This window comes from Conger conger, chromosome 10, assembly GCF_963514075.1.
Source record: "Conger conger chromosome 10, fConCon1.1, whole genome shotgun sequence".
Taxonomy (NCBI): domain Eukaryota; kingdom Metazoa; phylum Chordata; class Actinopteri; order Anguilliformes; family Congridae; genus Conger; species Conger conger.
In genome coordinates, this window is record NC_083769.1 from 31738010 (window position 1) to 31755054 (window position 17045).

At 45.2% G+C, this 17045-nt stretch overlaps 1 protein-coding gene across 3 annotated transcripts in view; it reads right to left on the minus strand.

The window, feature by feature from the left end:
- Positions 1 to 9508: 9508 nt before the first annotated feature.
- The window catches only part of mtcl2 (microtubule crosslinking factor 2), a 43260-nt gene continuing 35723 nt past the window's right edge, over positions 9509 to 17045 (minus strand). For all 3 annotated transcript variants that reach the window (XM_061257998.1, XM_061257997.1, XM_061257996.1), the window contains 4 exons: positions 16585 to 16839; positions 15098 to 15168; positions 13606 to 14995; positions 9509 to 13314 (listed from right to left, as the gene is read on the minus strand). In XM_061257998.1, the coding sequence (XP_061113982.1) occupies positions 13162 to 13314; positions 13606 to 14995; positions 15098 to 15168; positions 16585 to 16839 (1869 nt within the window). In that variant the 3' untranslated portion in view covers positions 9509 to 13161. The remainder of the gene's footprint in view (positions 13315 to 13605; positions 14996 to 15097; positions 15169 to 16584; positions 16840 to 17045) is intronic.

Genomic DNA, 17045 nt, shown 5'->3' on the forward strand with positions numbered 1-17045 from the left:
TCGTTACTGTGGTGGTGAATAGCCAGTGCATGTGAGGGTGGTGCAGTGCTGATAAGGGGGCTAGGGTGGGGGATGTTGAAGGAGAGGAGACTGTGGGCTGTTATCAGCGTGTATACAAATGGATGTTGCTGGAGGCAGTTCAGGAGGTGCTGTGTACCCACTTCCAAGTACTGACACCCTGATTGAAGGAGAGATTTCATTATGCCAGGAAAGGGTAGACATGTAGCGTGAACGTAATAGAAATCTGTACGTTCCCTCCTCTGTATAAGGATGGAGTGATAGCAGATTCTGTGGAGCTGTAGAGGTACTCAGCCTTGAGAGGTGCTGTCCTCTTCTGTATTTCATGTCCATAATTCGTCCTTTCAAATGTGTTATCTTATCCCCCTCTGCTTCCTGGCTGTGGCAGTTTGCCTTTGATGAGGTGCAGTTATACACTTCCTCTTCTGGTGTGTGTATGTAACGTGTGTGTGTATGTATGTGCGCATGGAGTGTGTGTGTGTGTGTGGGTGGGTATAGGAGTATGAATGTATGTGTGTGTGTGTATGTGTATGTGTGTGGGGGGGGGTTGGATGAGTGTGTGTGTGCATTTGTTTGTGTGTATGGGAGGGTGGATGTATGTGTGTGTGTGCATTTGTTTGTGTGTATGGGAGGGTGGATGTATGTGTGTGTGTGTGTGTGTGTGTGTGTGTGTGTTTGGGTAGGTGGATGAGTGTACATCTTCCTGAGAGAGCCTCTATTCACTGGGAGCTCTTTGTGGCTGAGAGCTCAGGGCTGTGAGAGGGAGTACATGCCTAAATAGAGAATTTGTTTACATTACCAGAGGCTCACGCTTGGCACATTCTCCTCTGGTGGGTTTCCTCTTGGCAGCCATTCTGTTTATCTCTTTAACTCCTGTTGTATTTACTGAGGGGCACCGTTGTTTTACACCAATCACAACTATATATGGAGCGCTGTGCATTTTACCTTATACTATAATGTCAGCATTATGATTAGATGCTGCCACATAATGTTAATCATGTTCTTAAAATATGTTTTAATCCACTGAATCTAAATATGAACATATCTTACCCCTCAATAAATAAAATATAGGTACCACCTGACAGGCTTTTTCATATATATGTATATACAGAATGGGTTTATGTCACATATAAACCCAACATACTGTCAGTTTAAGATGCCTCACAATACATTTGTATATACTGTATATATGGACAGATAAAGATAGTTAGTGTGTATGTATATGCATATATACAGTGTGCATGAACATATTTGCTACACAGATGATTCAAGCAGTGCTGAACTATTTAATACTTCTCCATAACCTAGAAAAGCTTCAGAAATCAGGGAATAAACTACAGAACACACTCTCTCTACATGGTGCTTTCTTTGCATAGTGTGAATGCAGGCTGTGTAAAGGAGTCTCCTTAGGACTAGTAATCATTAGTATGCTTCTAATGAGAAAATGCTCATCCAAATTGTATTCCCATTAAGAAAGACTTGGCTGAGATGAGGATTTTGGGATTGAACCCCAACCCGAAATCCCACAGATACACATGAACATCAACCACAAACCACTGGTTTGTAATTTTGAATCCTGACCCAAATGATTTGCTATGCCTCTGCTGTGAGCCTCTTTTATTTTTATTTTTATTTTCATCTTTCAGGTGGAAAAGCCACACACATCGGAATGATAACATTCAGACAGCCGTATACACTACCTGGAAATGTGCCTTCTCAGCACACAGCACATTATGATTCAACAGCACATTATGATTCAGCTTGGGATACAAATTCATGGAAAATTTGCTGCATGCAGCCAGATTTTGAACATAACTCAAGGTTTGTCCTTTGGAACCCACTAAAAGATCTTAAATAATTGTGCAACCCGACAAAAATATACATTTCTATTGCCCTCACAGATAATTAAATGTATGTCAAAGTAGAGTTTATAGATAAAATGAAGCAGCGTTATTATTACTACTAAAGCTGCTAGCATTTCATAGTTACTGCACATGCCTGCTCATCATGAAGCTTAATGTGACCGGCAGCAGGAAAGCTTGGCGCAGGTCTGAGAGAGGCATGTTTCAGCCCTTCAGTATGCTGTACTTGATAAAAGATGTGCTGCCTTTAGCAGTTTACACATTCCCCACACTCTCCAGAGGAGAAGAAGCGCAGAAGGGGCCAAGCAATAGCATCACATCATATGAAGGATTGCTCTTGGAGCATTGCCAGTGGTTTCAAAGTGTGGATCCTTCCCAGAGGTCCCTGCTAAAAAAAAAGAAAGGAGCGAGCTTCCTCAAAAACAGATTTCTGTTCCAGGGGAAAATAGGTCAGTGTTAGAAGTGGCATGCTCTAGAAGGAAGGCCTGGTGCTCAGTGTTAAAATAAAAAATGGAGAGACCAAATTCCTACCCAGTCATCATATGAGAGTGCACCTTTCTCAGGGATTTTTTCATTACCTGTACTTTAAACTTTTACGAATGCTATTCATTTTATGACCCTCAGAGAGGGCTCTAACGTTAAATCACAGCTGTGGGATAGCTGCCAGTCGCACTGTGAAGCTCAACTGGTTATTAATTACACATAAAGTAGCAACATGCTCAAAATGTCACTAGATCTAGTTCATAAAGATGACATTATTTTCATTTTCTCAATTTAAATTGTTGTCTGGGGAATGGTGTGTGTGAGTTGTACATGGCATAGATGATGAAAGGTAAATTTGAATATGTTTTGCTTACTTTGTTTATAATTGATGATTTGAAGGTGTGTTTGCCTACTATTTCTGTATGAACTTGCTATGATTCAGATCCTATTATTTCCCATTCTGTAGCGTCACTGAGAGCTATAGACCTTACCACTTAATATTTCAACTAAGTAAATGATTACACAAACTAACCTCATCTTGGTCTAAACTGGTTGATATTATTATTTTATTACTAACTTTTAAAGCTCTGCCCCAAATCCCCAAAACAAAGCATATTCTGTGGGAGGAAACCAGCATACCTGGGAGAAACAGGCAGAACATGCAAACTCAACAGAGAAAGGCCCTGCCCGGGATTTAAACCCAGGACCTTGCTGTGAGGTGACAGTGCTTTCCATTCACCACCATGTCACTGTGGCACTGTATTCATTTTGAGGTGAACACAAAATCCAGAATAGCTACTGCCCTCTAGGACCACAGCTGAAGACCCCAGCTCTAGCACCAATTATCTCTGAATGTGTATTGTAGGGAACCACACCAGGTTCTGCTCCTATCAGCTAATAACAGGAATTCACTTGCCATATGAATACCAAAACTGGACGATTGAAAATATGTCTGGTCTGATGTATCTTGATTTGTAGGTGGTAGAGTCAGAATTTAGCATAAATCAACATATCCATCCTACCTTGTGACAACCAGACAGGCTGGTGGTGGTATTATAATGTGGGGAATGTTTTCTTGTCACACATTAGGCCCATTAATACCAACTGAGCATCACTTGAATGCCATTGCATACCTAAGCACTGTTGCTGATCATGTATCCCTTTCTGGACACAGTCTACCTTTTGCAAACAATGACAATGACTTCAGTTTATTCCAATGGCCAATGGCTCCTTTGTGATGAGTGTGTATGACTCTTATATCTCTAGCTCTACTGGTGTACAGGTGAAAAGGCATAGGCTAGCATGGGTTTCTAGAAGAAGAGTGCACTTCAATTGCTTTTTTACAGCTCTTTATTAGGATCCATTGCTCTATCTGAGAAACCCATTCCTGGTGCTGTGATAATCCCTGCTGCTGCAGCGTTCTGCTGGTACTCAGCTTGGGTGCGTGTCAGTGCTGTTAATGATGATGACCAGCTGCCCCCCCACCCCACCGAGCCCCCATGTCCGCCCCTCTTCCTCCTGTACGCGTTCCTCATCTCTGAGCAGCGCTGGCCCTCTCTGGCAGTGACAGTGCATCATTACACACCAATGGGATGGCTTCAATCGCCACGGCTACCTGAAAAGCTCATGCTTGGTCAAACGCCAGTGAGGCTGTAGATCTGTGTTATTCTTCTCTCTGACGTCAGTGCTATGTTAACATTGTCTCTGTATTTGAGCACAGCGTGCAACAGAAAAATGATTTAAGTGTATTTTTTAAGTGTTTAAGAATTGTGCCTTTTTTCCTCTTGTTGAGGTTCCAAGATCTTTTATTTTGATGATTGATGTATGCCTTATTTTGCCAACTCCAAGTGTTTTTAAAAACCTATTATTCTTGGGTGTTGAAGTCACTCTTTTCAATTGTTCATGCAGAACTCCAGGGCAAATATTATTTGACCTTTTAAATCAAGGAGAAGTGGTAAAAACCGGTTTCTGATTGGTCAGCAGACCCACAGAGTGCTACACTGCACTGCTTTATTTCTGGGTTGTTCCTTTGCCATGACTGCAGGATCTGTGGGAAGTACCTGCCCTTCCTTGTTTAGATTGCACAGTTAAAATGTCATCAGTAAACATCTCTGGATCACCTCAGTGCAGCTTGAAAAGAATGGAGCTTGATTTCTGTGTTGACTTAATTTCACTTTTAGTTAAGGAGCCTACTGGCTGCATCCTGTTTTTGTGTAAAAGCAGCACTGCCCTCCTGATGCCAGACTGATACAGTCTGGAGTGATTGGGTTGACTGGACCGGGACACAAACAGCATCCGTTCAGCAGTAGTAGTTTCAGCTCTATTATCTTCAGTCAGTAAATCAAGACAGAACAATGTTAAATCACCAATCCCAACAAAAAACTGATGGATTGGTAGATTGATGGATTGATAGTTGGACAGCAATACATACACTGTAGATAGATGTACAGTATATAAGATGGATACATAGATAGATAGAGCCTGTGGATATATTCTGACAGGTAATAATTCAAAATTTACTGATGTTTTCCCATGGTGCAGGTTGACCAGGACAGTGATTCCCAGAGGTTTTCAGATTAGCCTCGCATGGACACATATGATGGACATACAGTAGACCCATATGGGCCTTGCCTGGCTTTAAAGCACAGAGCTTGAGGGACTTTGTGCATTGAGTATTTTCATAAAGGAAAGGGAATTAGCAGTAAATACTGATGCAAACTCTTGTGTGTTGTGGGGCTCTGGGTGGGTACGTAGACCTGGTTGTGATCTTGATTGAATGCTGCCTTGGAGCAGGGTGATAGATGCTCCTTTGGGATTTGAATGTAATTGATGTTTTTCATATTGTAGAATTTTCATATTAAAATGAAAGCAGAAGAAATAAAAGGCTGTCTCTCTGCACAGGGAACATGAACAAAATTAATGTGCAAGGGAGTATTTTCCTGCACAAGGCAGCTGTCACAGCAGTTTGGGAAGGAAATGAGATTTGAGTGTTCATGTGAAAATATGTGAGGTCCTCAGTTACCTAGCATGTACTTTGTAGTCTATTTATATTTATGTATGGTACCACAAACTGTTGTGCATGAAAATAGTAGATCAAGAGTTTCTGAGATACTCAAACCACCCTGTCTGGCACCGACAATTATTCCATGGTCAAAGTCACTTAGATTACATTTCTTCCCCATTCTGTCATTTGGTCTGAAAAACACATCTGCATGCTTTTATGCATTTAGTTGCTGCCATATGATTGGCTGATTAAATATTTTCATTAACAAGCTGGCATATAGGTCAACCTAATAAATTGCTCACTGAGTGTAGGTACTACATTTAAGTATAACACATGCATGCACATATATGCTTCTGTACACTTATTTTCAGAATTATATATACAGAATTGTACATATTTAATTTAGTGTTATTGAAGTAGTAGTGTAGTAGTTGTAATGTTATCACCATGATAGGATTTGTGGGCAATTCCATGTGAATAAGCTAAATATTGCTGTCTGCATAACTGTCAGGACATCATAGTGTAAGTGAAACTCACAGTGGAGTTTTTAACAAGCTCACTGTACTGTTTGGCTGTATGCAGTGTTCCCAACAAAGAGGGAAAAACAAAACCAAACAAAAGAAACCAAATGACTGGATGTATGAGGGAGTGACAGTGGTTTTTGTCTGAGGGTGGAGTTAACCACAGACGGACTGGTCACGGGTCAGTGTGCAGGGACAGGCCTGTCAGTTAAAGATTCAGTGCATGTGCTGCTGTGAATTAATTGATTATGCTAATTCACAGTGAAATGTAACTTGCTAGTTTTCAAAATGTATTCCTCTTTGACACCAATCCATACATATACTGTATGGCACATACTGTAGTCTCACCTTGGGCTGCCTGGTCCAAACATAAACGCAGGGGAGTGTGATGAGCCGTGATGAGAGGAGTGAAGCCGGATGTGTGAGGTACAGGCTGATGGTGTGTGAGGTACAGGCTGTGTGAGGTACAGGGTGTGTGAGGTTCAGGCTGATGGTGTGGAAGGTACAGGCTGTGTGAGGTACAGGCTGATGGTGTGTGAGGTACAGGCTGTGTGAGGTACAGGCTGATGGTGTGTGAGGTATAGACTGTGTGAGGTGCAGGGTGTGTGAGGTACAGGCTGATGGTGTGGAAGGTACAGGCTGTGTGAGGTGCAGGGTGTGTGAGGTACAGGCTGATGGTGTGGAAGGTACAGGCTGTGTGAGGTGCAGGCTGATGTGTGTGAGGTACAGACTGTGTGAGGTACAGGCTGATGGTGTGTGAGGTACAGACTGTGTGAGGTACAGGCTGATGGTGTGTGAGGTACAGGCTGTGTGAGGTGCAGGCTGATGTGTGTGAGGTACAGACTGTGTGAGGTACAGGCTGATGGTGTGTGAGGTACAGGCTGTGTGAGGTGCAGGCTGATGTGTGTGAGGTACAGACTGTGTGAGGTGCAGGCTGATGGTGTGTGAGGTACAGACTGTGTGAGGTACAGGCTGATGGTGTGTGAGGTACAGACTGTGTGAGGTGCAGGCTGATGGTGTGTGAGGTACAGACTGTGTGAGGTACAGGCTGATGGTGTGTGAGGTACAGACTGTGTGAGGTACAGGCTGATGGTGTGTGAGGTATAGACTGTGTGAGGTACAGGCTGATGGTGTGGAAGGTACAGACTGTGTGAGGTACAGGCTGATGGTGTGTGAGGTACAGACTGTGTGAGGTACAGGCTGATGGTGTGTGAGGTACAGACTGTGTGAGGTACAGGCTGATGGTGTGTGAGGTGCAGGCTGATGGTGTGTGAGGTACAGACTGTGAGGTGCAGGCTGATGGTGTGTGAGGTGCAGGCTGATGGTGTGTGAGGTGCAGGCTGATGGTGTGTGAGGTACAGGCTGATGGTGTGTGAGGTACAGGCTGTGTGAGGTGCAGGCTGATGGTGTGTGAGGTATAGACTGTGTGAGGTGCAGGCTGATGGTGTGTGAGGTGCAGACTGTGTGAGGTACAGGCTGATGGTGTGTGAGGTACAGACTGTGTGAGGTGCAGGCTGATGGTGTGTGAGGTACAGGCTGATGGTGTGTGAGGTACAGGCTGTGTGAGGTGCAGGCTGATGGTGTGTGAGGTATAGACTGTGTGAGGTGCAGGGTGTGTGAGGTACAGGCTGATGGTGTGTGAGGTACAGGCTGTGTGAGGTGCAGGCTGATGGTGTGTGAGGTGCAGACTGTGTGAGGTACAGGCTGATGGTGTGTGAGGTACAGACTGTGTGAGGTACAGGCTGATGGTATGGGTGCACTGAGACTCCTTTGATAAAGTGGCAATGCAATGCAAGAGGAGCTGGCTGGGACAGAGAGAAGGCTCAGGTGTATAATGAATCATATTACCAGACCGTTGCCAGGCAGGTAAACGCTGTCTTATCTGACCCCAGAGCTGAATCCCCTCCCCTCTCTTTCTCTCTCTCTCCCCAGGAATGTATCACTGTCTCTTCCCATGCATCTGGAAGATCAAAAATCTCCCACTGGACAAATTACTACTATTACGAGGTCAATCTGCTACAATGTAAGACTCATTTATATACAATTAGACCAATTTACTGTTGTATGTAAAAGCATTCCCAGGAGTCTCATGGGACATTTATGTAAAAGGACACAGCAGCTGAGATAGAATTGGCAGTCTATACTGGCACTCTGACTCCTCACTGAATGGCACTATACACTTCAGTACAAGGGTAGAAATAAGTGAAAGAGAATGTGTGTATAATACATCAGATGAGCTTTCTGTCACTTTAAATAAATGTCTAATTTCTCTATGCAGGATGTGTTTTCTGTTCTCTCCCTTTTTGAAAGTTGCCATGATGAGATCATTTCCTGTCCAGCAGCCGGTAGTGGATTCAAACAAAAACTTATTTTGGTTCAAAAAAAGAGGGAAAAAAGCCAGCACAGTGAGAATCCCAGATGTTCCCAGTGTGTGAAGCCAAAAGGACAGCCTTCCCCCTCAGCGCCCCCTCCTCTACCCCTCTGACATCATCGTTTGCTGTGACCCCCACGCCCTGAGAAGGAAACATCCGATGTCCATACGCTGATACACACCCTCTTCCCTTCTCTCACTCCTCTAATCCTCCCTCCTTCCTGCCCCAGCTCTGTCCAAATGCTTTCCCTGATGTTTCATCATGTCTTCATTTCTCAGTGCAACTGTGGAGTGTGAGCAAAAGACAGCTGGACTGGAGAGAGTGAGAGCGAGAGAGGGAGAGAGGGAGAGAGAGACAGCAGGAAAGAGAGCAGGAGAGAGACAGAGAGCGAGAGACAGAGCGGGAGAGAGAGCGGGAGAAAGAGAGAGCAGGAGAGAGAGAGAGAGAGACAGAGCGGGAGAGAGTGGGAGAAAGAGAGACAGAGCGGGAGAGAGAGGGGGGGGGTTTGGGGAGGCTGATTTCCTTCTTTTAAAAAGTCCCACGGACGCGGTTATTAATTGCTTCTCGGCTTTTAGAAATACAGAACAGCCACAAGGAAAATTATGCAAAGTTTTAAGCTATGCATTTAGTTTTGTCTCTGCAATGTAAAATGGTTATGAATAATTATAAGTGGATATGAATAGTTCATTTATTTCCATCCAAAATAACCTATATTTCACTTACTATATAGCCTTAAAATAAAAACCCTGTTAGTGTGAATTATTTTGAAAAGGGTCATAATAGCCTCAGGTACAATATTATTAGTATTATAATAATAATACTTTATTTCAATTGCTACTACATTGTCTACATTTCATAATTTATCATTGTTTTATAGAGGTATATGGTTCTGCAATCTGTGACTGCTAGGATTACTGAGATATTCTTTCGAACATAGAATCTTTCAAAATCCATTTTCCATTAATGCAAGAATTGTTGGTTTATTTATGGAAGTATAGAAAATATAATATGTTTGAAAACATGAAATGATCCACCTATTATTGCACAGGGTATGTCATATTATCACATTTCTACCTAATATTTTACATGGAAATCAAAGCTAAATTTATGGATTTTTTTCCTTTGAAAGCTGTTTTTGAGGGTAGGTTGTATAAAAGGACGTGATGAATGGAATTCAATTTGTTGAGTCTCCACTGTGGTTCTTTTTCCTTACACTTTAACAGAATAAAACATAAGAAGATCATAAGGTCTGCTTTGCTTACAACAAACATTTATTTTTGAACAAGGACAAACAGTAAGCAATGATATTTGAGCTGACAAATCTCATGGTCACAAAGACCTCTCCCCCAGCACAAAAATCCAAACAAAATTCTATTGCATTTTCCCTTTCATTAACTTCTCAAACTCTCCTATTTACACAAATGTTCATGTCTAACTAGGGAAAGGAACATTTACCTCTTCAACAATGAAAAAGGCTTGAAAATCCTCTTTTTTTCTACGCAAGGATAGAAAGAGTATAAATAATATGCAATGTTTTTCTTTCAAGTTACAATATTATGGAGTTTTTTTTTTCTATTTTTCTTTCTCTCTTGTTTAGATTCAACGTATTAAAAAGAAAACAAATGCACAGGCAATTTTGCAATAATAATAATAATAATTTAGCAAATATTAACAGTTGGAACTAAGAAGAGTTGATTTACATATTGCTGCATGTTGTGATGCTTTGCAGGGGGAATGTGGGGGGTGTGATTATGGGATGTGAGGGAGTGAGGGGCCCTTGGTCAGATAAACCGCACTGGAGAGTGAGAGGGGTGTGAGGGGGAGGGCCAGGGAGATCATTCCACATCAGGAGTCTCATTCAGGGCCCATTATGCAGCGAGGCACAGCGGATAGAAAGAGACGGAGAGATCAAATTCACTGAAATCTAAGACTCAGAAATGTACGATCAAATTGTATGACCGAACCAAAGAACTAATTGACAGGTGAGATTCAGAAATCTTGACCTTTATCTGAGATTCAGGAGATGGAACGACCGGCTGCAAATGGCTTCTAGTATGCGACCGAGATTGACCTTGATGTGAAACAGTGAGCACTGTGAATAGCATGCTGAGGCAGAAGTCACTGTGCCTAACCTGGCTCACCCATATTAGCATTGCATTGAGGGTATGTTTTTCAACTGTGTCCATTAGCTGAATATTTTAGTTTAGTGAATATTTTGACGGATTTCATGAGTGATGATGGTTGCTCTGCAGCGTATAGTTGTGCAGATTTGGGCGTGGCATTGGATAGGTGTGCAGCAGTTCCTGAAAATGGTGGAGGGACTCCATACCTGACCAACAAGTAGCTGCCCCAGTGGAACGTCCCCTAGTCAACAAAACGTAAAATGATTACCTGAAGTGTGGAAATTGGTTAAAATACCAGTATAATAATAATAATAATAATAATAATAATAATACATATTAACAATAATAAAAATTTCCATATAGTTATTCCTTTTTAGGTGCAGTTCCCTGCTAATTTTCTGCTTCTTGAGGACAAACTGCTACACTGTGTGAAGATTAATGTGACACTTTTCAAGCTGTTACACGCATTTGAAGACATGCTTTTGTTCGCTGCGCTTTACCATGCCAGGGAATATGTGGGAAAACATTCAATGAGTGTCACACCCAGTGTTCCGATCACGCTACCTGCAGTCAATTCTGTGCTGTTCAGAGTCAGGTCCTGTTCTATTTGAGTACGGTCAGAGCCTATCAGCCAGCGTGGCTGCATTAGGAACTTCCAACCTATAACACAAATTTTGACAAAGGCACTCACATGACCCTCTTAATAAAAAGCCAATAGGCTGTGTACACTTGTCAAGGTGCAGGATCGGAGAGGTAGCCATAGGGAGTGACAGCAGCTGTAGGGCAGGTGCACCCTGTTCATCCCATTCATTCACACTGGCCCTTCTTTCTCATAAGTCATTACGGTGTAAAAACTGAATCAGACATCTCTTTAGCATGAGGAAATGAAAATATGTGTAAGTTATTGAGACTTCCTACATACAGAACATCTGACATCTGTAATATGCTCATGTTTAAGGCATCTGCAAAGAAATACTCCAGACCCACAATCCATGTTTCTCAAGTTTTTGTGTGCCATTGTTGAAACAGCTGACATTTTTGAAAAGCTGTTTCTGAGCCATTTAAAAGCACTTACAACATGAAACGTATACTGTTTGTCCAGCACCATCAAGACTGAAGATACAGATATATACATCTTTAAAAAAATACCAATAATTTAAATAAAAATAAATCCTTGTTATCAAAAGAACAGAACATTTGAGCGTTTCAGTCATTTTGAAAATTTAGAAATAAAAAGTAGTCAATAAATGTAGTCATACCACATGTCCGTAATGATGTAAAGTATTAAAGTATTTTATCCTCTTTGCTTGTAGCGAAAAAGCCTTGGTCTTCAAGTTATGTGAGGTTGGTGTGTGCCGTCCTGACCTTACAGGCATGATAAAGAAACCAATACCCTTGAGATCTGCTGGTCTGAATTGCAAGACACAGAGGTTTACCAAAATGGGGGGGGGGTCCTACCTATCTGACCTATTTTCACTTCATGCTACAATGTGTGATGATATTTTTCAGTATTAGCTACGTGGTTCCAGGTAGAATTCTTATTTGAGGAAAAATATTTCCCTCCCCCATGGAATGCTGTTCCCATGGGAGAAACAGGGCATGGAAAGAGGGCACAGCCAAAGATGTGGTTATGAAACAGCGGGTGGGAGGAATGACCTTTACAGACAACACTGCAAGTGCATTCTGGAATGCTGAGAAAAGGCTGTATGCACGCATACGCACACACACAAATGGGGACCAGCCAAGTGTTTAAAAATCCACGGTAAGTAGAAAATGTCCATTGCTGTTATTATTATTAATGAATTTGGTTGGTGCTTTAATAAAGAGTGAGTTTTAGATCCTGGCAGGGAATTGTTTCTGTTGCGGGATCTTCTACATGAGCAAATGGAACATGATCATGTTATCAGTATGGTATGCTACTCAACTGAAACTCAAGGGGATTCAAAACAGTTTTGACACGTGAATGACTTCCACCTGCTAAAACTGATGCAGACATACAATCTTTGCAAATACAACAGTTTCAACTCAAGTCATTTATCAAAAAAACAATTAAATGTTTGTTTAGGCAGTTTTCAATTGTAAAACATAAGTTGCATTTGACGTGTGACAAGAATTCAATATTAGCAAGTTGTTCAACGTAACGGTTGGAGAGGCAAACTATACATGTAGGCAGGGTGAAAATCCGAGCTGGCCTAGTTAACAGCTCGGCTTTTGAAAACGTTGCCCCTCAACCAGCTCCAGGAAAGCATAATGGATGTGAATGGGAGCAGAATGAATCCTCTGATTTGTGCGGTGAACTGCTTCTGTCACAACTGGGCTGCCCTCCTCTGAACTGCCATGATTCATTCATCAAGAGCAGCTCCCAATCCTTATGAAGACAGAGACAGCCAACACAGAGTGGTACAGAGACCAACTAATCACCAAATAAAAGAGTATCTTCTAGTTTTCTAGTGTCATCACACTGATAGCGTATACAATACTATAGATCCAGAATAACAAAGGACAAGGGTGTTTTCTGTGCAAATCTATAGAAACAAGGAGGTGTATACAACATGTTAGAATGTTAGGATACTGCAAATACAGTAACTTTACAGTACAAAGAGGCGTTCCCTGCAATGTGTTTTCCTTTGTTCTGTATGAAAGTGGGGGTTTGTTGCATTCCGCTGGTAGCCAGCGGTGGTCCCGGAGGAATCCCAGGGGGTCCTGTACTTCCTTGGCATGGGATGTGCTGTTGGTCAGTTGGGGTTTCCGTAGCTGTGAGTGTGGCAGTGAGAGAGGTCACTCGTAGACGGGCTCCCCCTTCTCCTCCGTGGCGGAGGGGGGCTCCTGAGGGCGCAGCCGGCACTGACCCAGGGAGTGGCGGGTGGCAGCACGCGAGGGCCGGGCGAAGCAGGAGGTCAGAGACTGGGCGGTGCAGTCACACGCAGCGTCCTGCAGGAACATGTTCATTCACATGTTCACTGTGCTCTGACAGAAAACAACTCTAAAGTCTAATTACATCAGCAGAATAGAGGGATATCTTCATGTATATATAATCAAGCTCTCGGCTGTACTGCCCTACTAAGTTTTGTGAATGGTATGTTTTTCGTACTTTTTAAACTTGTTCTGTTTTAATGTCATGTGTCTGCTGCTGCAATCAGGTGTCTTGAAAACTGAAGCACTGAGAACTGAACACTAAGGTGTTGCAGGAAGAGCAGTCAGAAGCTGAGGGTGGGGACTCACCTCCAGTGGACTGGTGCTCATGCTCGCGTCTCTGGTGTTGAGGTCCTTGCTGGTCTGGCCCTGCTCCTCCTTGCTCTGCTTCATGAACCTCTTGTTGACGATCTTGGTGACATTGTCAGTGGCAGCGGTGGGGCACTCTGGCTTGACCTCATCCACCTCCCTGACGATGTCCTTGTGCGTCCTCTCCCCCAGGCCGGCCAGCCCCGGGCCCTGCGCCCGGCTGCAGACATTGCGGAAGAACTCCTGGACGATGCCGTACTTGTGCGTCCCCGGCTCGGCGCTGGGCTTGCCGGCAGGCTTGGCGGCGCACGGGCTGCCGTTGGCTTCGGGCTTCCAGAGCGACTCCACGCTGCCCCCGTGCTCCACCACGCTGAACAGGCTGGACAGGCCGTCGTTCAGGCCGCTGAGCACCGGGCTGTCGCGCGTGGTGGTGGAGCGCGCCCAGGCCGAGCCGTTCTGCCCGCGGTGGTGCAGGTTCCACAGGCTGCTCCCCTTGGAGCCGTCCAGCTTGGAGGACGAGGTGGACACCCTGCGCTGCAGCTTGGGGGAGCCGTACTTGGGCGAGCAGCAGGGCCTCTCGATGCGGCTGTGCACTTTCTCCAGGGAGGTGGAGATCTGCCGGGTGCGGGCCGAGGTCAGCGAGGACACGCGGGGGGCCCAGCCTTTGGCGTGCAGGCCGGCTCCTCGGGGCCCTTCCGTCTGCAGCCCAACACTGACAAACTGCGGCGTCTGAGTGCCGGTGTTGCACACGCCCACCGTCTGGCTGGCCGTGTCTTTGCACTTCCTCTCCAGAGAGCTGGAGCGAATGGCCTGCCGCACGCAGTTGGTCATCTCCTTCATGTCGTCGCTGAGGTTTCCGGACATCTCCAGGCCGTGGAAGGGCGGGGGCAGGCTGGCCGAGGCGGCCGCGGTGGCCCCATTCTCCAGGAGGTCCCGGTGCTGCTGCGAGAACTTGCACAGCCAGCGGTCGTAGGTGCTGGAGTGGGGGTCCTCCATACCCCCGGCCTCCACGCACGCGGCGTACCCCGGCTCCTTCTGCTGCCGCCTCTCCATGCGCCGCACGGTGGGTGGGCTGTAGTAGATGCGGATGCCGGTCTTGTCGGGGGCCGTGTAGCTCCTCTGGGCGCACTCCTGGCTCAGGTCCAGGCCTGGGAAGCTGCTGCTCATGGTCGGGCAGTCCCAGGTCTTGAAGGGGTCACCCTTCTCCAGCAGGGCCATCTCGTTGGTGAGGTACTTCCAGTTCTTCTTGCTGAGTTCGCCCAGGTCGGTGCGCGCGAGGAGCGTGCCCTGGGCGGCCTTGTCGTTGGTCCTGTCGACTTCCTGCCCCGGAAACAAGGGGCAAGCATCCAGAGGACCGTCAATCTCGGCCATGGATGGAATGGATTTGGTCCTGGAAAAAAAACAAATGAGAAATTCAGAAATGTATTCTCTATTTTAAACATTCATAATAAGTGTAGATTTTTTGGAGCTTTTTTAGGGACTGGTATCTTACCCCTGTAAGTTTATTCTGTTTGCATCGGCGCTGGAGGGACTCTCTTTCTCAGGAGATTTCTCGTGCACAGACTGTAAAAGATCTTAACGTGAGTCTAAAGGGTTCATTTGCATAATAATTCTGTTTACATTTGAGCTCATAGCCTTCAGGCCTGCATGACGCCACACAGAAACAATGTTCCTGACTGGTGAACTTATTTTCCCACCACGTGAATCATAAATTGCTGCTGTTTCCATGTAATGAACAGGACAACACCAGCTTTGTTTTCCCTGCACTTCGAGGCAAACACAGGCTGGACTATAACTGATGCTCACAGTGCACTAAAGAAGCATTCCAGCTCAATCTCAGCCTAGTCCATCTCCTCCATCTTGTTGACCTCTGGCTGAGAAGTGTCTCTTGTGCCTGGCCTCTTTATTTTGTTTGAGGTTTTTTGGAGCGGAGTAAACTGCATATCTTTGTGTTTGTTTGGGGGGGCACAGGGGTCTGACCTAAAGGCCAGAAAGAGGCAGGACTGCCAGAGAACCCAAACTTTCCTGTTTTTCAGGAACAGGCGTCAGTTTGAAGGGGATTGAACTGAGGCCAAGCATAGAAGCAGGCCAGCCAAATTGGGAAAGGCCATTTGCAAGGACCAGCACAGGAAAACAGGCCTGATTACAGCTGATTGTGACATAGAGCAACAGGAAGTGAGGAGTCTGCTGAGTCTGAAATCAGGCCAAGGCCTGGCTGACCTTTCCAATGTGTTCATATGAAAGGCAGATAAGACCTCAATAGCTTGAGGCATATACTGTATATGTTGAGATAGCTGAAAGAAAGAGAAACATTGGGTGCTTCAGAGATCTTCAAGCACCATGTGCCTGACAAATGGACTGTTTTGTGAATTTCAAAAAATATTGCTATTTCAAGCTGGCAGATGTGCGCCATATGTACAGGGAACTTAGGAAACATGCACATTCCTGTCCTCTCTGACCCGGTAGAGATGACACATACTCGCTGACTCATTTCTGGCCTCATTGGAGAGAGAGCCCAGCTCATACTCATTCAGAGCTATGCTCTGGAGATATGCACTCTTCCTGCCGGCTGAAAAACCCCCACAGCAACAACTTAGAGATCAGCCTAAATACAGCTGTCACCACAGCGTCGCCTCCTGCTCCGACTCCGGAAGTCACCAAGTCTGCAGGGAAGACTACACCACCAGCCACACATTACAGAGTCATGATACCACAGAGTCTGTCCTGGTGACAAGTCCCCTGCTATGCTGTTGGAAGATACAATTCCCTTTCCAAAACTAAGATAAGTTAGAGGCACAAACCCAGCCTGAACCGTGAGAAGAATAAGTAGCCATGTGGTAGAGGAAGAACAGGACAGGTGGACAGCTGGGGAAAGCTAATGGTATTAAGAGTAATTACACAAGAGAGAAGAGGGAGGGGACCAGATGGAGAAGTGTCTCAGCCCTTGACCCCTGACCCCTGACCCCTGGCCTGGCTCACCTTGCTCTGGGCATCCAGCAGCCTCTGCTCCCACTGCCCGCGCTCCTGGTTGAAGTGCTCCAGCAGTTCCAGCCTTTCACGGCTCCAGTTGCGCTCGCCGATCTGCAGCTGTTTGGTCAGGTCCATGACGGCGGCGTAGGACTCCGCCAGGAGGTGCTGGTGCTCCTCGCGCTCCCTCTTCAGCGACGCCTTCAGGTCCAGAGCCTCCTTCTCCCCAGCCACCCCAGTGCCCGCCTTCCCAGTCTTGTACTCCAGCTGGGGTGAGGAGAGGACCAGTCATAAAGCATGGTTAAGGGCACGTACATGTTCATATAATGTATCACGCCACTATCTCAGTCATGCATCCGCCCACGGATACATGGATAATGTAACATTGGACTGCATGGTTTTATGGCTATTTTTCTGCCTTTTCTGCATTTTCTCTCCAGTTCAGCTAGAGCTTATCTCTGGCCTTCACACAA